General features: G+C 37.9%; 1 protein-coding gene and 1 long non-coding RNA gene across 2 annotated transcripts in view; both read left to right on the forward strand.

Annotated features, from left to right (window-relative positions):
- LOC145659178 (uncharacterized) overlaps positions 1-18,844 on the forward strand; it is a 34,457-nt gene extending 15,613 nt beyond the window's left edge. The window contains exons 3-5 of the mRNA XM_081720321.1: positions 17,957-18,242; positions 18,334-18,373; positions 18,595-18,844. Coding sequence (XP_081576447.1) covers positions 17,957-18,242; positions 18,334-18,373; positions 18,595-18,769 — 501 coding nt within the window. The 3' untranslated portion in view covers positions 18,770-18,844. The remainder of the gene's footprint in view (positions 1-17,956; positions 18,243-18,333; positions 18,374-18,594) is intronic.
- Positions 18,845-20,772: 1,928 nt separating this feature from the next.
- On the forward strand, positions 20,773-22,869 carry LOC145659278 (uncharacterized). The gene is made up of 4 exons (XR_014125321.1): positions 20,773-20,839; positions 21,149-21,218; positions 21,295-21,433; positions 22,300-22,869. It is a non-coding gene; the product is annotated as an uncharacterized LOC145659278 (long non-coding RNA).
- Positions 22,870-22,898: the final 29 nt, after the last annotated feature.

The raw sequence follows: 22,898 nt of genomic DNA on the forward strand, positions 1-22,898 counted from the left end.
GACACTGCTTTGGATCTAGTGAAAATACTAGAAGCTGTCAACACCATGACCTGAGCAGTCTGCATTTAACACAGAGAGAGCCAGAGACGATGTACGACAACAACCAAAGGTATTCAGATCTTAAGGGAATCCTTTTACTTAGTCTTCAATTATGCACTCCATAGATGTCATGAGGGACAGCCTCACAAGAAAGGAGGCCTGGTGCATGGCATGCAGTGGTGCCTATCATGCGAACACAGAGAGAGACAGAGACAAGGTAGCAGACAACAACCAATGGTGTTCAACTGCTGTCAGGTCTTTCTCAGTAAACTTCAGAGAATGAAGTACAGGGCAAGCACTTGAACATGCACATGTTCTTCCCTGGATACAGACACTTTGCCTCAAAGACAGTTGCCTCACAGGTTTGTTCCAAAATGACTTCCCTTGTCACTTATTCCCTTATGCAACAGGAATCGAAAAGAAAGGTGTGAGCAAGTACACCCTCCACTGACAAGCTCCTGTTGTTTAAGTGTAAATGGATTTTGTGACTTGAACAAGTCTGCTCCTTCTCTCATCCAATATAGAAATTGCTCACCGAACTACAATGAGTGAACAAGGTCTAATGAACTTGCTGTGAGAATGATCTCAGTAATTAACTCAAAAAGGATAGGCTCAGAAGTGATGACTTTTTTTTAAAGTAGGAAGGATTTTGATATTTCAAGCTTGCCAGCAGAACTAGCTAGCCTAACCTGGGATGACAGCCAATGCACAGCATCACAGCTGGGGGAAACGGATGTGAAATGTCAGTTTAATCGGCAAGGCTCAAGGCAACAGGGTCCTGTCCCTTGACTTAGGTTGATCTAGAGGTATTTCAAGAAACTTCTCAAGCGCACTTTAGTGGCAAAGAACAATATTTTCACTTGAACAGGGACCACAGATTAAAAGTCTGATGCTGTACTGACTGAGCTATTCAGGAGAGAAGCAATATCAGAAACATTACAAGTGCAATGTACATGTATGCAAAGAAAATTGAGTTCATGTGTATCGCATTAAGATGTCAATCTGCCTATGGAACATAACACCTCTTACGAGGCTCGATTTTTGCTCTCAAGCTGCTATGGTTTTGTCATGTTGTCTAAGAGAAGAGGCTTTGGTTGGTGGAGTGAGTCTTTGATAACTAAGATTGTAACTAAGATTGAAACTGCTCACCGCACTACATCGAGTACACAAGGTGTAATGAACTTGCTATGAGAATGATCTCAGTAAATAACTCCAAAAGGATAGGCTCATCATGATGCATTAGCTAACAGTCGGCACTCATACACAAGTGTGAATGTTCAACATTCATTCAAGCATCTCGAGGTCACAGTCTGTAGTGTGTACAAAAGGAATCTAAAGAAAAGGCTCATATTATTTTGCCCCCACTTACGCAGAACTTGATTGTTGGAAGAATAGAACAGGGGAACTTTCAGTTGTACTTCACATGACTGACACTGTGTAGACTTTAACTAATGTACAGTTGTGTAGCTTTAGAGTTGTGTACAATTAGAGCAAGTGACCTAAGCAACATGTATTGCATACACAGTTTGCCTTAACAAATCTATCACTTCATCATGGTCAGAATATTTGTTATAGATACATGTAATGCTTCAGCATTGCTACTAGTTCTAATACACTCAAACTAGTGCACCAGAGTGGGTGATGGTAATGGTACTGTTAGAAGCAAACCTATATGACTGCGGTTGGGCTTCCACACACTGTCCCTTTCTCCCAATTCACAGAGCGGAAACGACTCGTTTTCAGCCTGTCATTTTTTTTTTTTACAGAACCAATTTCCAACCTCTGTATATATATATCGCTTGGAATTCAACAGGCACCTGTTGCTACTGCACCTTTAAGACGGATGTAAGATAAATGAGCTCCTTTATGATTGGCTGCCCTGTATTGTGCTTCATTCAAAAGGTACTCAGAGCTGAAATGCCTGAGAAAGGCAATTTAAGTGGGTGTGCTAAACCTCTATAGGCTGAATAGGCAGAGATAGGTAAATAAAGTGTTCTTGTGAAATTAGAAATACAAATTTCAAAAGGGGCATTTTTGGCAGCTTAACTGACATAGTTAAGAATTTTAACATTTAAAATATATATATTAAAAGGAGAATGTTACTTATTTCACTCTGACTGTAAAACAGTGCATATTGTGTTAAATGGGATTTCCATCCCATGTTTTTAAGGCTGCCTTATGTATAAATAAATATGCAAGAATGCAGAGCATGAATAGGTCGGTCTTCCATTCTGTATCACATACCTACCCTTGATAACACCGTGGTAACTGGAAAAAAAACCAACCCTTTTTACTCAGTTGTCACTACTTCCAATAGACTTCACGCTAATCTCATAGAAGTCCACCCCTTTCCGTGTCCTCCGGAAACAGCACTTCCGTTGTGTTGTGACAGGATTTGTTCCTGAAGTTGTATGCGTTTTCTAAATTTGCACCGCATTTCTAAAGTGTGTTACCACTTTGATGAATATGCTTTGTGTATTTGCAGCACGATGGGTTTTCCAGGACACCGTAATTTATGCATGTTTAATTCCATCTTTTATTCACGTACTAAGCCCAACTCTATAGGCTAATATTTATAAAACCGAGATAACCATAGAAACGTCTTCATCTGTGCTTGATACTTTCACGGAAAAACGGAACTGCTGCTTGTCAAGCTTGTTTCATCAGGTTTTATATCATCGTCATGACGTGTTTGAATTGATCCCAGGCATATGCAGTCCTCATCAAAATCCATTCAAGTCCTAGGCTGTGAGTAAGGTAGCTAGCTATGTTCTCTCTCTGGTCACAGTTGGCAAATAAATTGTGCATATAGATTGTGGGGAAAACACTTTAGCACGTGTTCTCCAAAGAAGTGTCTTAATATGAGCTATCTAGGTAGTTCCAATGTCAACTGTAATCATAACACTGGGTTTCTCTCTGTGCTCAGGTGTCTTATTCGCAGTAACATGTTAGCGATATTGCAGTAGTGTGAATTTATATGTTGCCCGTGATGAAAGGTGACAGCGAATAAATATCCAAACATTTTTTTTGTTCAGGTCTTTTTAACGGTCATAACCGACACATATTTATCTAACAAAAAAATCAGGTTCCTCTAAATGTGTGGAAGAACTACTGTGTATATTTTTGTTTCCAGTGGCCTGAGTACCTAAAATATGTCACCATTTTAGGAAGCAGGAAAGCAGGGCTGCTTACAAACATGACATTAGTAAATTATTTTTGGGATATTTTCATTTATGATTTTCCCCTTTTTGTTGTTTGTTTGCTTTTTTACTTTCATTTTTTGTAGGGACTGTGATATATATTTTGTTATTTGAATGCATAATATAGCTTTGGGGCTCCCACAGACACTTGTGTATATAAACATATTAGGGGAGATTTTTTCATTGATTTGTATATGTTTGTGAAGGAATGCACATAGTTCTCATGTTTGACCCACTTTAAAGATATTTTTTGACTTGTATCAGAAAGGAATACAAGCATTTATTCATATCAACATTTTCCTTGCAGAGTCATTTCAAAGATGATGCAACAGAATAGTTTTGCTTATCTATTCTGTACTTTGTTTATTGACAGGTAATTCCACCCTCAACTTTTTAGGGTGCCTCCCTATAATTGCTCAGCTCTTCTGTGTAATAAAAGCAGGATTGGTTTGTATATCACATTGGTGTAGGTTGTTTTCACCTGTTATATAAAGAACATTCTAATGGCTTTGGGCGAGACGAACCAAATGAGTCCTTTATAATTGTAATTATATATTACTTTGCTTCATTAGAAGTTTGTGATTATTCCTGTTATTCATCAAGTTAGGTACCGTGATTTACTGGGGTAGGTCAAATTAAAAGATAATTGCCTGCTTATATTAGGTAAGCAAAGTTTTTTATGTCATAGTTTTCACTTACTATGATTGGCACAATACATATTTTACATGAGGATGGATTTTATCAAAGCTTATATGGATCTGTATGCCATGCATAGGACGCTTATGCTTTATTTAGTTCACTAAATACAAGCAGTTCATTTTTGTTTTAAATGTTGATGTTCCACTTGCTCCATCAGACCCTCTGCTTTGACACTATGTCCACCTGGTGTACATCAGTAAGCACAGCCTATAACAAGGTATGTCTTAGCCACTTGTAATCTTCTAAGCATTAACTTTCACAACATTTTTATGACAATGTTAGTCTTTATAGTTTCCATAACTAGGTGCTTAACTGAAATCAGCTCCAGTGTTTCATGTTGATGTCTTTCATTTTTCATACATATTTATGTATATATTTGTGACATGCTACATTTGTTACTGTTTTCACTTGAACAAGGAAAATCATACTCAAAACAGATATATAAGTGGACAGTCAGGGTGAAATAAGTAACATTCTCCTTTTAATGTTACATTTTAAAAAAATATTAAAGGTCTTAAGTATGTCAGTGTTTTAGTTAGTCTTTTGGCCAATGTTTTTTTTTAAAAGAGATAAGGAGATACCAGAACAAAATAGAAAAGCAAATAATAGAGGAAGATGGAGGGATGGAGGGATGATAAAAGACAGGGGTAGTAACAGATAATTTATTCTATTCTCTCAGCTATTCTCTTTAACTAATTCTGAAGTCTGTATCTTTATTTTCTATTTGAATGTTAACTTTACGACTAGCTGATTGGGGATTTAGGAACGACACTAGCGTTGATTTTGATTCTAGCCACAGTTCTAGTAATAAGCAGTGTTACAACTCTACATGCAAAGTCACTGAACAGTTGACTGTTAATTCTGTAGTAAGCATAATGCAAAAAATACAACAACATATTTTGTTGTGATTGAAAAAATTACGTCCTAAATACATGCGTTGTAAATACATTGACATTAGTATTTTTAATTAATTTCTAACATTCAGAGACATTCAGAGGTGTTTCTATTAGGCCCAGAGTCAGCTAGGTCTCCACTCTCTAATTACTCAATGAACCTCAATGGTTTCCCAATCACATCTTCTCTAACAGTTAAAGATCTTGGAGTTATGGATCCCAGTCTCTCGTTCGAAGCTCATGTAAATAAATAATGTTTCTAGGACCCCCTTTCTCCACCTTAGAAACGTTTCAAAGATTAGGAACATGCTCTCCACACATAATGCAGAAAAGGTAGTCCATGCATTTATTACTTCAATATTGGACTACTGTAATCCCTTACTATCTAGCTGTGCTATTAAGTGCCTAAAGTGCCTAGCGAGTTCAAAATGCAGCAGCCATAGTTCTTAATAGAGCTAGAAAATTTGATCACATCAATCATATCTTAGCTACTTTACTTTGGCTCCCAGTAAAATTTCGTATTGATTATAAACTACTTTTAATAATTCCAAATGTGCATTAGACTTTACAGTAACCTAAGACAACCCTTTTGCATGAAGGGAACTGGTAACTATGCTCACACTCCATAATGTGCAAAAGATATTTAAAGTGTAGGACAGTCGAAGCATTATGTGTGCGTGATGTTATTAACGTGACAGTAAAAGCTTACCATTTTTAAATGGGGGCTGATCGACTTTCCACTTATACAAGACTTATGTCAAGAGTACATGTCAAAAATTAGAGACGAAATGAGGTGCTAAATGCCGCAATTAGGCATACAGCAGTCAAAGGCAATTTGGAAACACACTTAGAAAACAAAGATCATGATCTTTGATCATGATCAAACTTTCAAAAAGCTTCTCAACGTGACGAGAATGTGAGGTTTAGGTTCATCTATAGTGTTACAGTATCAATGTGAAATATGGATATCGAGGTCAGCATCACGTAAGAATGTATATGTCTGAAACATCTTCGTCGCCATAAATGTTGTGTTGTTACATAATTAAGCAGTCCATCCAGTTTCATTTACTTGATTTATTAGCAACCTGTGTCCACTGTCTAACTCAAGTATTTTTATTTTTATTTCCTCCATGTTGTTTATAATAGGCCTACTGTTTTCACTTGAACAAGGAAAATCATACTCAAAACAGATATATAAGTGGACAGTCAGGGTGAAATAAGTAACATTCTCCTTTTAATGTTATATTTAAAAAAAATATTAAAGGTCTTAAGTATGTCAGTGTTTTAGTTAGTCTTTTGGCCAATGTTTTTTTTTAAAAAGAGATAAGCAGATACCAGAACAAAATAGAAAAGCAAATAATAGAGGGAGATGGCATGGGATGGAGGGATGATAAAAGACAGGGGTAGTAACGGATAATTTATTCTATTCTCTCAGCTATTCTCTTTAACTAATTCTGAAGTCTGCATCTTTATTTTCTATTTGAATGTTAACTTTACGACTAGCTGATTGGGGTTTAGGAACGACACTAGCGTTGATTTTGATTCTCGCCACAGTTCTAGTAATAAGCAGTGTTACAACTCTACATGCAAAGTCACTGAACAGTTGACTGTTAATTCTGTAGTAAGCATAATGCAAAAAATACAACAACATATTTTGTTGTGATTGAAAAAATTACGTCCTAAATACATGCGTTGTAAATACATTGACATTAGTATTTTTAATTAATTTCTAACATTCAGAGACATTCAGAGGTGTTTCTATTAGGCCCAGAGTCAGCTAGGTCTCCACTCTCTAATTACTCAATGAACCTCAATGGTTTCCCAATCACATCTTCTCTAACAGTTAAAGATCTTGGAGTTATGGATCCCAGTCTCTCGTTCGAAGCTCACGTAAATAAATAATGTTTCTAGGACCCCCTTTCTCCACCTTAGAAACATTTCAAAGATTAGGAACATGCTCTCCACACATAATGCAGAAAAGGTAGTCCATGCATTTATTACTTCAATATTGGACTACTGTAATCCCTTACTATCTAGCTGTGCTATTAAGTGCCTAAAGTGCCTAGCGAGTTCAAAATGCAGCAGCCATAGTTCTTAATAGAGCTAGAAAATTTGATCACATCAATCATATCTTAGCTACTTTACTTTGGCTCCCAGTAAAATTTCGTATTGATTATAAACTACTTTTAATAATTCCAAATGTGCATTAGACTTTACAGTAACCTAAGACAACCCTTTTGCATGAAGGGAACTGGTAACTATGCTCACACTCCATAATGTGCAAAAGATATTTAAAGTGTAGGACAGTCGAAGCATTATGTGTGCGTGATGTTATTAACGTGACAGTAAAAGCTTACCATTTTTAAATGGGGGCTGATCGACTTTCCACTTATACAAGACTTATGTCAAGAGTACATGTCAAAAATTAGAGACGAAATGAGGTGCTAAATGCCGCAATTAGGCATACAGCAGTCAAAGGCAATTTGGAAACACACTTAGAAAACAAAGATCATGATCTTTGATCATGATCAAACTTTCAAAAAGCTTCTCAACGTGACGAGAATGTGAGGTTTAGGTTCATCTATAGTGTTACAGTATCAATGTGAAATATGGATATCGAGGTCAGCATCACGTAAGAATGTATATGTCTGAAACATCTTCGTCGCCATAAATGTTGTGTTGTTACATAATTAAGCAGTCCATCCAGTTTCATTTACTTGATTTATTAGCAACCTGTGTCCACTGTCTAACTCAAGTATTTTTATTTTTATTTCCTCCATGTTGTTTATAATAGGCCTACTGTTTTCACTTGAACAAGGAAAATCATACTCAAAACAAATATATAAGTGGACAGTCAGGGTGAAATAAGTAACATTCTCCTTTTAATGTTATATTTAAAAAAAATATTAAAGGTCTTAAGTATGTCAGTGTTTTAGTTAGTCTTTTGGCCAATGTTTTTTTTAAAAAGAGATAAGGAGATACCAGAACAAAATAGAAAAGCAAATAATAGAGGGAGATGGCATGGGATGGAGGGATGATAAAAGACAGGGGTAGTAACGGATAATTTATTCTATTCTCTCAGCTATTCTCTTTAACTAATTCTGAAGTCTGCATCTTTATTTTCTATTTGAATGTTAACTTTACGACTAGCTGATTGGGGTTTAGGAACGACACTAGCGTTGATTTTGATTCTCGCCACAGTTCTAGTAATAAGCAGTGTTACAACTCTACATGCAAAGTCACTGAACAGTTGACTGTTAATTCTGTAGTAAGCATAATGCAAAAAATACAACAACATATTTTGTTGTGATTGAAAAAATTACGTCCTAAATACATGCGTTGTAAATACATTGACATTAGTATTTTTAATTAATTTCTAACATTCAGAGACATTCAGAGGTGTTTCTATTAGGCCCAGAGTCAGCTAGGTCTCCACTCTCTAATTACTCAATGAACCTCAATGGTTTCCCAATCACATCTTCTCTAACAGTTAAAGATCTTGGAGTTATGGATCCCAGTCTCTCGTTCGAAGCTCACGTAAATAAATAATGTTTCTAGGACCCCCTTTCTCCACCTTAGAAACATTTCAAAGATTAGGAACATGCTCTCCACACATAATGCAGAAAAGGTAGTCCATGCATTTATTACTTCAATATTGGACTACTGTAATCCCTTACTATCTAGCTGTGCTATTAAGTGCCTAAAGTGCCTAGCGAGTTCAAAATGCAGCAGCCATAGTTCTTAATAGAGCTAGAAAATTTGATCACATCAATCATATCTTAGCTACTTTACTTTGGCTCCCAGTAAAATTTCGTATTGATTATAAACTACTTTTAATAATTCCAAATGTGCATTAGACTTTACAGTAACCTAAGACAACCCTTTTGCATGAAGGGAACTGGTAACTATGCTCACACTCCATAATGTGCAAAAGATATTTAAAGTGTAGGACAGTCGAAGCATTATGTGTGCGTGTGCGTGATGTTATTAACGTGACAGTAAAAGCTTACCATTTTTAAATGGGGGCTGATCGACTTTCCACTTATGCAAGACTTATGTCAAGAGTACATGTCAAAAATTAGAGACGAAATGAGGTGCTAAATGCCGCAATTAGGCATACAGCAGTCAAAGGCAATTTGGAAACACACTTAGAAAACAAAGATCATGATCTTTGATCATGATCAAACTTTCAAAAAGCTTCTCAACGTGACGAGAATGTGAGGTTTAGGTTCATCTATAGTGTTACAGTATCAATGTGAAATATGGATATCGAGGTCAGCATCACGTAAGAATGTATATGTCTGAAACATCTTCGTCGCCATAAATGTTGTGTTGTTACATAATTAAGCAGTCCATCCAGTTTCATTTACTTGATTTATTAGCAACCTGTGTCCACTGTCTAACTCAAGTATTTTTATTTTTATTTCCTCCATGTTGTTTATAATAGGCCTACTGTTTTCACTTGAACAAGGAAAATCATACTCAAAACAGATATATAAGTGGACAGTCAGGGTGAAATAAGTAACATTCTCCTTTTAATGTTATATTTAAAAAAAATATTAAAGGTCTTAAGTATGTCAGTGTTTTAGTTAGTCTTTTGGCCAATGTTTTTTTTAAAAAAGAGATAAGCAGATACCAGAACAAAATAGAAAAGCAAATAATAGAGGGAGATGGCATGGGATGGAGGGATGATAAAAGACAGGGGTAGTAACGGATAATTTATTCTATTCTCTCAGCTATTCTCTTTAACTAATTCTGAAGTCTGCATCTTTATTTTCTATTTGAATGTTAACTTTACGACTAGCTGATTGGGGTTTAGGAACGACACTAGCGTTGATTTTGATTCTCGCCACAGTTCTAGTAATAAGCAGTGTTACAACTCTACATGCAAAGTCACTGAACAGTTGACTGTTAATTCTGTAGTAAGCATAATGCAAAAAATACAACAACATATTTTGTTGTGATTGAAAAAATTACGTCCTAAATACATGCGTTGTAAATACATTGACATTAGTATTTTTAATTAATTTCTAACATTCAGAGACATTCAGAGGTGTTTCTATTAGGCCCAGAGTCAGCTAGGTCTCCACTCTCTAATTACTCAATGAACCTCAATGGTTTCCCAATCACATCTTCTCTAACAGTTAAAGATCTTGGAGTTATGGATCCCAGTCTCTCGTTCGAAGCTCACGTAAATAAATAATGTTTCTAGGACCCCCTTTCTCCACCTTAGAAACATTTCAAAGATTAGGAACATGCTCTCCACACATAATGCAGAAAAGGTAGTCCATGCATTTATTACTTCAATATTGGACTACTGTAATCCCTTACTATCTAGCTGTGCTATTAAGTGCCTAAAGTGCCTAGCGAGTTCAAAATGCAGCAGCCATAGTTCTTAATAGAGCTAGAAAATTTGATCACATCAATCATATCTTAGCTACTTTACTTTGGCTCCCAGTAAAATTTCGTATTGATTATAAACTACTTTTAATAATTCCAAATGTGCATTAGACTTTACAGTAACCTAAGACAACCCTTTTGCATGAAGGGAACTGGTAACTATGCTCACACTCCATAATGTGCAAAAGATATTTAAAGTGTAGGACAGTCGAAGCATTATGTGTGCGTGTGCGTGATGTTATTAACGTGACAGTAAAAGCTTACCATTTTTAAATGGGGGCTGATCGACTTTCCACTTATGCAAGACTTATGTCAAGAGTACATGTCAAAAATTAGAGACGAAATGAGGTGCTAAATGCCGCAATTAGGCATACAGCAGTCAAAGGCAATTTGGAAACACACTTAGAAAACAAAGATCATGATCTTTGATCATGATCAAACTTTCAAAAAGCTTCTCAACGTGACGAGAATGTGAGGTTTAGGTTCATCTATAGTGTTACAGTATCAATGTGAAATATGGATATCGAGGTCAGCATCACGTAAGAATGTATATGTCTGAAACATCTTCGTCGCCATAAATGTTGTGTTGTTACATAATTAAGCAGTCCATCCAGTTTCATTTACTTGATTTATTAGCAACCTGTGTCCACTGTCTAACTCAAGTATTTTTATTTTTATTTCCTCCATGTTGTTTATAATAGGCCTACTGTTTTCACTTGAACAAGGAAAATCATACTCAAAACAGATATATAAGTGGACAGTCAGGGTGAAATAAGTAACATTCTCCTTTTAATGTTATATTTAAAAAAAATATTAAAGGTCTTAAGTATGTCAGTGTTTTAGTTAGTCTTTTGGCCAATGTTTTTTTTTAAAAAGAGATAAGCAGATACCAGAACAAAATAGAAAAGCAAATAATAGAGGGAGATGGCATGGGATGGAGGGATGATAAAAGACAGGGGTAGTAACGGATAATTTATTCTATTCTCTCAGCTATTCTCTTTAACTAATTCTGAAGTCTGCATCTTTATTTTCTATTTGAATGTTAACTTTACGACTAGCTGATTGGGGTTTAGGAACGACACTAGCGTTGATTTTGATTCTCGCCACAGTTCTAGTAATAAGCAGTGTTACAACTCTACATGCAAAGTCACTGAACAGTTGACTGTTAATTCTGTAGTAAGCATAATGCAAAAAATACAACAACATATTTTGTTGTGATTGAAAAAATTACGTCCTAAATACATGCGTTGTAAATACATTGACATTAGTATTTTTAATTAATTTCTAACATTCAGAGACATTCAGAGGTGTTTCTATTAGGCCCAGAGTCAGCTAGGTCTCCACTCTCTAATTACTCAATGAACCTCAATGGTTTCCCAATCACATCTTCTCTAACAGTTAAAGATCTTGGAGTTATGGATCCCAGTCTCTCGTTCGAAGCTCACGTAAATAAATAATGTTTCTAGGACCCCCTTTCTCCACCTTAGAAACATTTCAAAGATTAGGAACATGCTCTCCACACATAATGCAGAAAAGGTAGTCCATGCATTTATTACTTCAATATTGGACTACTGTAATCCCTTACTATCTAGCTGTGCTATTAAGTGCCTAAAGTGCCTAGCGAGTTCAAAATGCAGCAGCCATAGTTCTTAATAGAGCTAGAAAATTTGATCACATCAATCATATCTTAGCTACTTTACTTTGGCTCCCAGTAAAATTTCGTATTGATTATAAACTACTTTTAATAATTCCAAATGTGCATTAGACTTTACAGTAACCTAAGACAACCCTTTTGCATGAAGGGAACTGGTAACTATGCTCACACTCCATAATGTGCAAAAGATATTTAAAGTGTAGGACAGTCGAAGCATTATGTGTGCGTGTGCGTGATGTTATTAACGTGACAGTAAAAGCTTACCATTTTTAAATGGGGGCTGATCGACTTTCCACTTATGCAAGACTTATGTCAAGAGTACATGTCAAAAATTAGAGACGAAATGAGGTGCTAAATGCCGCAATTAGGCATACAGCAGTCAAAGGCAATTTGGAAACACACTTAGAAAACAAAGATCATGATCTTTGATCATGATCAAACTTTCAAAAAGCTTATCAACGTGACGAGAATGTGAGGTTTAGGTTCATCTATAGTGTTACAGTATCAATGTGAAATATGGATATCGAGGTCAGCATCACGTAAGAATGTATATGTCTGAAACATCTTCGTCGCCATAAATGTTGTGTTGTTACATAATTAAGCAGTCCATCCAGTTTCATTTACTTGATTTATTAGCAACCTGTGTCCACTGTCTAACTCAAGTATTTTTATTTTTATTTCCTCCATGTTGTTTATAATAGGCCTACTGTTTTCACTTGAACAAGGAAAATCATACTCAAAACAGATATATAAGTGGACAGTCAGGGTGAAATAAGTAACATTCTCCTTTTAATGTTATATTTAAAAAAAATATTAAAGGTCTTAAGTATGTCAGTGTTTTAGTTAGTCTTTTGGCCAATGTTTTTTTTAAAAAGAGATAAGAAGATACCAGAACAAAATAGAAAAGCAAATAATAGAGGGAGATGGCATGGGATAGAGGGATGGAGGGATGATAAAAGACAGGGGTAGTAACGGATAATTTATTCTATTCTCTCAGCTATTCTCTTTAACTAATTCTGAAGTCTGCATCTTTATTTTCTATTTGAATGTTAACTTTACGACTAGCTGATTGGGGTTTAGGAACGACACTAGCGTTGATTTTGATTCTCGCCACAGTTCTAGTAATAAGCAGTGTTACAACTCTACATGCAAAGTCACTGAACAGTTGACTGTTAATTCTGTAGTAAGCATAATGCAAAAAATACCTAGCATAAATAAATACGCAAGAATGCAGAGCACGAATAGTCGTTGCTTACAATCACTAGACAATCACTAGCAACTACATTTGCTAATCATTTTCTCTTTAAGGTTGGTATAAATTGAAAACTATTGCAGAGGTGACGTGTGATGTCATAATGCAGCCGCATCAATTATGCAATTATGATGTAGTCAAAGAACAGATTTTTCAAATGAACAATTTCTGTGAACCATTTTTAGTCTACAGATCACAGATAACGGTTACACTTGGATTTTCAAAACTAAATTTATTATGGGTCAGTCCGGTAGTTACGACTGCAATCCAAGACGCAAGGAACCTGTTCTTTCTGACAAGTATGAAAAGGAAAAGCACGGGATATTTGGTAAATATAGGAAAAAGAAGAACGAAAAGACACGAGCCCAGATCCCTGCCAGAATATTCACGCAGCTTGTGCTATTGTTCACTTGCTGTTGTCGGAAGGGTGTTAAGAGAAGGAACACTACCTCAGTGGATGACTTCTTTAAGGGTAAGTTCTGACCACAGCCACCACTTGGATGAACTGTGTGTGTGTGTGTGTGTGTGTGTCTGAGAGAGAGAGATCTACGTAGAAGTGTTCTAAGTATCTATACAACGCTAATAAGACATTTTCTGTTACTTTTTAAACAGATACTAGACCAAAGTATTTATTGAAGAATGACTTGCCTACTGAGAGAACTGAATCAGCCATGGTAAGTAAAGTAGAACCAAGACAAATGATTTAAAGCCATACTGAGGCAAGGGATAAAAGCCACAAAAAATGGAAAAATAGCTATGGTGAAGAAGTGATGCTAATTTAATGCTTGTACTTAAGTACACTGAAATGTATTTGAATATAAATTACAAATGCATTTCAACAAATGTTGGAGAAATTAATTAAAAACACTAATGTCAATTTATTTAGATGATATTTAGGACACATACATTTAGCATATGCAATCTTTGTCAATTACAGGAAAAAAAAAATTGTTGGTGGGTTTTTTGTTTGTTTGTTTTACATTCTCCTTAATATAGAATTAACAGTCGACTGTTCGGTGACTTTGCATGCTGAGTTGTAACACTGATTATTAGTATAATTGTCGCTAGAATCAAAATCAACACTAGCTAAAATGACTGAATGCATTGGAATTTATTATTCCAATAGCACAATTTGAATGGGTCTACGGTACCTTAGTGTGTCAGGTCCTGTTATTTCTGTTGAACATTTGATATTTGGGGGCACATTTTTACATCATTAGGCCTGCAGGCTATGTGATAACGGCTATGCGATAAAAATTGTATTTGTTTCCTTTCCAGTCCAATACAAACTATAAATTCCAAATGCATCAAAATGTAATTAAAGTCATATTTCAATTCAATGTATTTAAATACTGTTCAACAATATTTCTACTTATATCTACAGGTGGAACTGAAGTCTTTCAAAAAGATAGAACCTCCAGATATGAATTTCAAGATGATGCTTCCTGAAAAGACTCCTTTGAATCAGATTTACGATCACAATGACTGGGATGAATGTATTGAGGACCCGGAAGCCATGTTTGCTAGAGTGAGAAAGTCTGCAGTAGAGCAGAGCAATCCTAACACTTGTTTTCCATAAATTCTCACAATGCTATGAACTATACATTTCAAGTAGATGTAATTAAATATTGCTTAACACTGTTTCTCTTCATAGCTGGAACTGAAACTGAATTCTTTCATAAAGATGCAATATGATTTCTGTGAACATGATATGGACCAACTGATTGAGGAGATGGAATCCACAGTTGTTAGAGTGAGAAAGTTTGCAATGCAGCAGAGCAATCCTAACACTTGTTTTCCATGAATACTAACAATGCAATTAAATATGCATTTCAAGTAGATGTAATTAAATATTGCTCAACACGGTTTTTGTGTCTGCAGGTATTAGACGCCGTACTTGCTAGGGAGGATATGGCTGCATAACCTCTGACGACAGCAATAAACAGCATTAAAAATACTCTGACATTTTTCAGTCTAATCTCTGCCTATGTTGTCTGCAACACAGTCAATTAAACCATGGATAGTAATTATATCTTTTTTTTTTTTGTCTCACAAACATTCTGAATGTAACATTTCCTAGAGCTTTTAAGATACAATCACCATACTTGGCACCCACACTATTTTTTCCCTTGATGTCCACTTACATCTATGTGGCTTAATAATCACAATTCATTTTTACACAACCAATTTCCAACCTCTATAGATATCGCTGGGAATTCAACAGACACCTGTTGCTACTGCACCTTTAAGACGGATGTAAGATAAATGAGCTCCTTTATGATTGGCTGCCCTGTATTGTGCTTCATTCAAAAGGTACTCAGAGCTGAAATGCCTGAGAAAGGCAATTTAAGTGGGTGTGCTAAACCTCTATAGGCTGACTAGGCAGAGATAGGTCAATAAAGTGTTCTTGTGACATTAGAAATACAAATTTCAATATGGGGGCATTTTTGCAGCTAACTAAAACACTGACCTAGTTAAGAATTTTAACATTTAAAATAAATAAATATATAATATATATTAAAAGGTGAATGTTACTTATTTCACTCTGAATGTAAAACAGTCCATATTGTGTTAAATGGGATTTCCATCCCATGTTTTTAAGGCTGCCTTATGTATAAATAAATAAGCAAGAATGCAGAGCATGAATAGGTCAGTTTTCCATTCTGTATCACATACCTACCTTTGATAACACCGTGGTAACTGGAAAAAAAACAACCCTTTTTACTCAGTTGTCACTACTTCCAATAGACTTCACGCTAATCTCATAGAAGTCCACCCCTTTCCGTGTCCTCCGGAAACAGCAATTCCGTTGTGTTGTGACAGGATTTGTTCCTGAAGTTGTATGCGTTTTCTAAATTTGCACCGCATTTCTAAAGTGTGTTACCACTTTGATGAATATGCTTTGTGTATTTGCAGCACGATGGGTTTTCCAGGACACCGTAATTTATGCATGTTTAATTCCATCTTTTATTCACGTACTAAGCCCAACTCTATAGGCTAATATTTATAAAACCGAGATAACCATAGAAACGTCTTCATCTGTGCTTGATACTTTCACGGAAAAACGGAACTGCTGCTTGTCAAGCTTGTTTCATCAGGTTTTATATCATCGTCATGACGTGTTTGAATTGATCCCAGACATATGCAGTCCTCATCAAAATCCATTCATGTCCTAGGCTGTGAGTAAGCTATGTTCTCTCTCTGGTCACAGTTGGCAAATAAATTGTGCATATAGATTGTGGGGAAAACACTTTAGCACGTGTTCTCCAAAGAAGTGTCTTAATATGAGCTATCTAGCTAGTTCCAATGTCAACTGTAATCATAACACTGGGTTTCTCTCTGTGCTCAGGTGTCTTATTCGCATGCCAGTAACATGTTAGCGATATTGCAGTAGTGTGAATTTTTATGTTGCCCGTGATGAAAGGTGACAGCGAATAAAAATCCAAACATTTTTTTTGTTCAGGTCTTTTTAACGGTCATAACCCACACATATTTATCTAACAAAAAAATCAGGTTCCCTAAACTATCCCACATGTCATACTGAAGAAAAAAAAAATCACTTGTTGCTAAGAGATAGTAGAAGCACAGTAATCCGCTACCTGTAAAAATAATTGAACGTTACAACTCTGGCTTTGAATACATTCTTATGGATTCTATTTACAGTGTGGTTATACAATAAAATAAGTTGTACATTAAAATAATTGTAATTATTTACAGGTGCACACGTTTGCCAGAGCGCAAGACTAATTGCGTTTTAAAGTAACAATGCTTATAGATGTATGTCTAGAGAAATTAGGGCGCAAATGTAACTTTGTAGCCAGTTATCTATGATAAAACGTAACCTGTCATATTTGGAACATTTCTCCTTACCACAGGGCGAGACAGTGAGGATTTTAGGAAAAACATTACGCTACCTGAATTTACCAAACTATACTGCGGAAGTTAAAGAATCTTAACGTTTGAAACGCATACACACACACACACACACACACACACACGTAAATAATATTTATTTTCAAGAGGGTGACAACGTATGAGAACTGAGAACTTGCATCAGTAATGACGAAATAATACATATTCAGAACATCTAAGAGTCAAAACTCCGTTTTAAAACAAAACAATGAGGTGCGCTGTATCGCGAATATCAGTTAAAGGACCTGTAAAAACCATATTTGATATTTTACTTAATTCTCTAATCGAGTAGATCACAGATTCGAACAGGATGGGCTGTGTTTGCTCGTGTATGAAGGTATGTATGTTTTTTCCTACACTTTGGGAACGATTTTAAATACGATAATCTGAAAAGGATTAAGATTTATTGTGCATGTCACGGAACGCTTCCACTGGTCACGTGGTATGGCCCGCCGCGTGCACTGGGAGTTCTTCGTTGACTGTCTCGTGCGTAACCTTGCCTATGTTGTTCAGCACACACCTGCATCGGTTTACTCTTGTCATGTTTGTATGTATTTAAACCCTTGTTAGTGTGTGCCTTATTGTCAGTCGTTGATCATGTTCACGGTCACAGTTTGTGTTATACGTGAGTGCCGGTGTCTGTATCGTATGTTAATAATCGTTAATAAACGTCTCCGTGGAGCGAGTCTGTACGTCCTGTTCCTTGAGCAGCGGCACTCGGGCCGTTACAGTGCGTAACTAATTAGCATTTTCCTGTAAAAAAAATAGCGCAAATGCAGATGATTAAAAAGTTTTGTTTTGTTTTTTTTAAATCAAAATGAGATTCTTGTAAGAATACCGAGATATCGCTAAATCGCGATAATACTGCATATACAAATCAATACGTTTCTACAATGCTTTTCTACAGAAAAAGAAGAAGGAGAAAACGAATAGAAGTTGGTGGAGACACATAATCTCATCCTCCAAAGTGTCTGACTCCTGCGTGGCATTAGACGGTCACGCCGCGAATGTGACCACCTCCACTTCTTGCCCCTCTTCCTCTGAGGGGTCCCTGATCTTCAGTACTGCTTCTTCCTTTTCACCTGTGGACATATCCCACAATGCCTCTTCTACCCAGTCGTGCCTTCCTGGTCAAGCCTCCTCCTCCTCCTCCTCATATGAGTCGCTCAGGACTACAGCAGTGATTGTTCCTGGTTAGAGCTCAGCAGATTTGATCATGTTGTTCAAATGCATAGTCTGTTTTTGGTTAAGGACATTTACTCCAAGTTTCTGTTCTCTATACAGAGGCTGCAGATAAAGATGTGGACTCCGTGCGCATTGAGAGGTGGGTACATTATCAAAATTCATCTTCGTGGCAGAGAAAAGTGTGGCATGGTGGTTACCCAATGGCACTGCCATTGTAACTTCCTTAGGGCATAAAACGAGAAAAAACATCATTGTATTTTTCATTCTTCACACCTTTATCTGTCTAAGGGTTGTTATGTGAACATTTTGTCCATAACTGGCCACTCTGTATTCATCTCTCCCTTCTTTTCTGTCTCTCAGGTTTCCGGCTGTTCTGATGCAGGCAGACACTCGTGTTCAGCCGCGGAATTTATTGCGACAGCTGCTGCACGTCCTCAGGAGTAAAAGGAGGCGTCAGATTGGTCAGGGTGAGGGCCAAGGCCACACCCCCATCCATTCCGCTGTCGAACACCTCAACATTCGGCAGCTCGGGTAAAGACGAGAATACACACCGCGTTTTACTACACAGCCTATTAAGAGTAGATGATTTTACAGTTTACACAGGTGAAGCTCAGTCTTTTTCTCCTATACAAATACAAACATATTGTAATTAAATGAGCAGTAAGTCATTTAGCAGTTCTTCTTCACATTATGAAACAGCCATTATACTGACATGTAGTGGCCTGGATGTTTCAGAGCTTGTGCACTAAATCTATTTTTAACATGGATGACCTGTTAGGTTTCCCAACATTGGGAACAGCTGCTATATGAACGCCACTCTGCAGTGCCTACTGAGTATCTCCTGCTTCTGGAGACCCATCAGAGCTCAGTCATCCTGCTTGACGGATCCTTCTAGTTGCCAGATGCTCAGGTACCCGTTCAGAACCAGAGGCTTCACATGGGTCTAAATGAACTGTTTAATCATGAGTGCTTAAGGAGGTGCTGTGATGCTCAGAGATATAAACCACTTGGTCTCCCTGTTGCTGTGTGTAGATGTTTTTCAGATCTGCAGCAAGCCCAGCTCACCACTCGCAGCACAAAGCAGAAGGTGCAGCTCCTGGGAGCCCTGCTTGAGTGTGTTTCAGCCCGCTGCCCTGCATTCGAAGAGGACTATGAACAGGTCCAGCTAAATGGGCCCCTCAGCCATTCAGAACACATCAGAACCTCACGCAGTACCCTGCAGGAACTGCACACGGCCACCTTTGTTTTCTCACCGTGCTGCTGTTGAAGTCCAGGAGCAAATCCTCCTCTGATGTTCTCCTGTGCTGTCCTCCACAGGATGCTCATGAGTTCCTGATGCTCTGCTTACTGCAGCTGAAAGAGGAGGGAGAGAGACTCAGGGCCTCTTTCTTCTCTTACATCTGCCCTGTGGCAAACTTTGAGTTTCATATCAAGTCTGTGCTCACATGCACCAGGTAATTAGGTATCACTGTTGCATATCTCCTTTGTGTTAATGGACTGGTCTTAACCAGTCTTAACGTGTTTGTTTAAAGTACATTTTCTCACGGAGAGTAGGCGCTTTCTCCGGACATCTCTGTTTAAAGTATTCATGAAAGTTTCATAACATACATAACTTAAATATGAACATTTAAAATGCTCACAAGTTCAGCTTGTATTCATCACATAGCTTTCAAATCTCAGAGTGTGTGTGAGTTTGGGAAAACAACAGACATGGACTGAGCATTCTAAATGTTTTCTGCTCTGATGCTTCACATTAGATAAGATGTTATCTACTTGTAAAACTGAGCAAATTAGCATGTGATAACTCACACACTGTATAAGGGATGCAGGAGATTATTTCTGTGCAAATGTTGTAACATTTCTGTTCTCCATTTTGTGAAAGCTGTGGAAAGCAGAGCTGCAGAGTGGATGTCTACAACCACCTCTCTGTAAATCTGAGCCCTGCTACGACCGACAGCCTACACACTTACTTTAAGGTTGGTCACCTCACACACCCTCTTTGGATAAGGCTTCATTACTGTGTTGTAAAGGAGAGAATACAGTTATGACATGCTACCATTTTGATTTTATCACTCTCAATGAAAGGGTCTCTTTCTTTTTTCAGCCAACACTACTGGAGCGTTTTTGTGAGTGTGAAGCAGGCTGCGAGGCAACTGAAGAGGTGGAGTTTTTCACACTGCCACGGTGAGTCTCGTCTGACGTAGATGACCTTAAAGAATGAGTTTTAAACCAGTCCAACACACACACCCTCCTCCACTCACACACACTTCCAGTCCTTAAGTCACTTTTCCTCTTGGAACAGTATTTTCGTCCTCCACCTTAAGCGGTTTGACATGCTGGGCCAAAAGCTCTCAGACGTGATGGACGTCCCGTCCGAGCTGGATCTCTCTGCCCTTCCTGGGGTGGCTTCTCTCAGGCAGCAGTCGAGGTGAGCTCGTACCATCAACCCGTGCCCACATACTTCTCTGTCCACCCATTCCCATTTAGCTACAAAATGCTGACTGAATGGCTTTGTGGTTTGTCCTCAGTGGAGCAGCGGGAACCCAGGACAAACCGCAAGAAATGCAAAATGATAAACTGGGGGAAAACTCCAGTCCCCAGCCAGGTAGAGTTGTGCCATTTTCTTACAGTGGAGTGATAATACGGCTGTGTATAAGTATCTGCCATAATGACTAAGTTCTTTTAACCCATCAGTAGTAAATGAGAGAGGAGAAGGACAGGGAGCTAGAGGACAGCAAGTAAGCCTACCGGTGAGGAGAGAGAGAGACCAAAAAGAAGAGAGATACAGGCTGAGAGAGACACAGAGACAGAATGAGAGAGAATGAAAGAGGCCTGTTAATACAGAGATGGCGTTCGATCCGTGATGCGTTTTCAGTTAATCGTATGAAAAAAAAGATGTATTTGTTTGTTGCAGGAATGTGCACCCATTGGCACCTACAGACTCCAGGCGGTGGTTTCTCATTTAGGTGACAGCATGGACCATGGTGAGTAATCTGACATTATTTATACACGTGCAGTAGAAACTATTAAATGACTAAGGACCACCGACTACTCCGACAGGCCACTATATCAGTGACACAGCTGAGGGAGAAGGACAGAGCTGGTTGTCATTCAGTGACTTAAAAGTATCAAGAAGCACTGAGCCAGCCATCCTGAAGAGCAGGACAAAAACAGCCTACCTGATTTTCTACGTGCACAGGTAGAATCTCACCTTTCAGACTTGGGAATGTAGGTACCTCAGTCTAGGAGCACTCTAACAGAAACAAGTTTTACAAGCTTATATATGTAGGGAGTAAATTAGCCTTTACTGTGCCCTGGGACTGCAGGTCTCTTGTGCATGACAGGTGAGTGAGGCCTACTCCCAGCACCGGTTGGCAGGTGCTAACCTTCTTTCTCAGTCCTTTCACCCTTCCCTCTCTGTAAAATAATTAAAAAAAATTTAACCCATTAAAATGAGCCATTTTTTATTCTCCACAAAATAGTAAATGCCCCCTCTGGCGTTCTTGTTAAAACACTTTTTCCATATTTTTATGCCATAGATTTATAACATGAATAATACTATACTTGTCAAGTCAACATATTTAGATGAGGTGTCCTAGTGTCAGTTATTGTCTTCTAATCGCTATTGGAGATGTACAAGTCCCCATTCTTTATCCCCAACATTGTTCATACTAAAAGATTAATTTCTTTTCCAAGTAGCACATGGCAGTGATTAAACACCTATTTACATGGACGTCACTTCCATCGCCACATATGAGAACACTACCAGGGTGCTTCACTGACGGAGGAAGAGCTTCAGTCCTTTTTGAGAAATAACCAACTTGTATTTTAATTTGCAGATGTTAGGAGTGAACCAGCATCTGTCTATAGTTCTTTTAATTGTGAGCACACATATTTAAACCCTTGTTTTGTTGTTGTTTGTCAGTGTTTGACCCCATGTATGCTGCTTTGTTGTGTTTTAAGACTGCCTGTTATGTTCTAAGTAGTGTTAATGCTTAATGTTCTTCGTGTTTGGTTTTGTCTTGTTCTGTATGATAATAAACGTCTGTGGCATCTGAACCGCAGCTCATCTTTGCATCCGGCTTCACGTCACAGGAACACCGACCGTTGAAGGTTGCCTCGAGCCAAGGGAAAGAAGAAAAAGGGGAAGAAGCAGTGTAGCTGCTTCTACCCAACCCATGCAGGAGAATCCTCCATACTTGTGGGAACACTCCCTGTCATCACATCAGGGGAGAGTATCTCTGGAGGATTTTGGGGGGGCCCTGGTGGTGGTCCAGGATCAGATGCTGCAGAGTCCTGCCTACCTTCACTGGATTACCGGGACCCGTACGATTACGACTACCAATATCCAGGGTCAGACTCTGCAGGGTCCTACTATCCCCCCACGGACTACCAGGAGGATTACAGCAGGAATGAGGAGTATGTTGACGTCGGCCTCAGGTCAGACACCGAATCCGACCGCTCTGAGGATCCATCAGTGGAGGTGGAGGAGGCCCGCCATGAGGATCCTTCCTGTGGTTTATAGACCAGGTCAGAGGACTCTGAAAGCGACGAGCCTCCGATGTTAGTGCTTAATGTTCTTCGTGTTTGGTTTCATTTTGTTTTGTGTGTTAATAAACATCTGTCTCATGTGAACCACGGCTCGTCTTTGCATCCTGCCTTGT

This window comes from Electrophorus electricus, chromosome 9 (genome assembly GCF_041902795.1).
Source record: "Electrophorus electricus isolate QZ-2024a chromosome 9, ASM4190279v1, whole genome shotgun sequence".
Lineage (NCBI taxonomy): Eukaryota > Metazoa > Chordata > Actinopteri > Gymnotiformes > Gymnotidae > Electrophorus > Electrophorus electricus.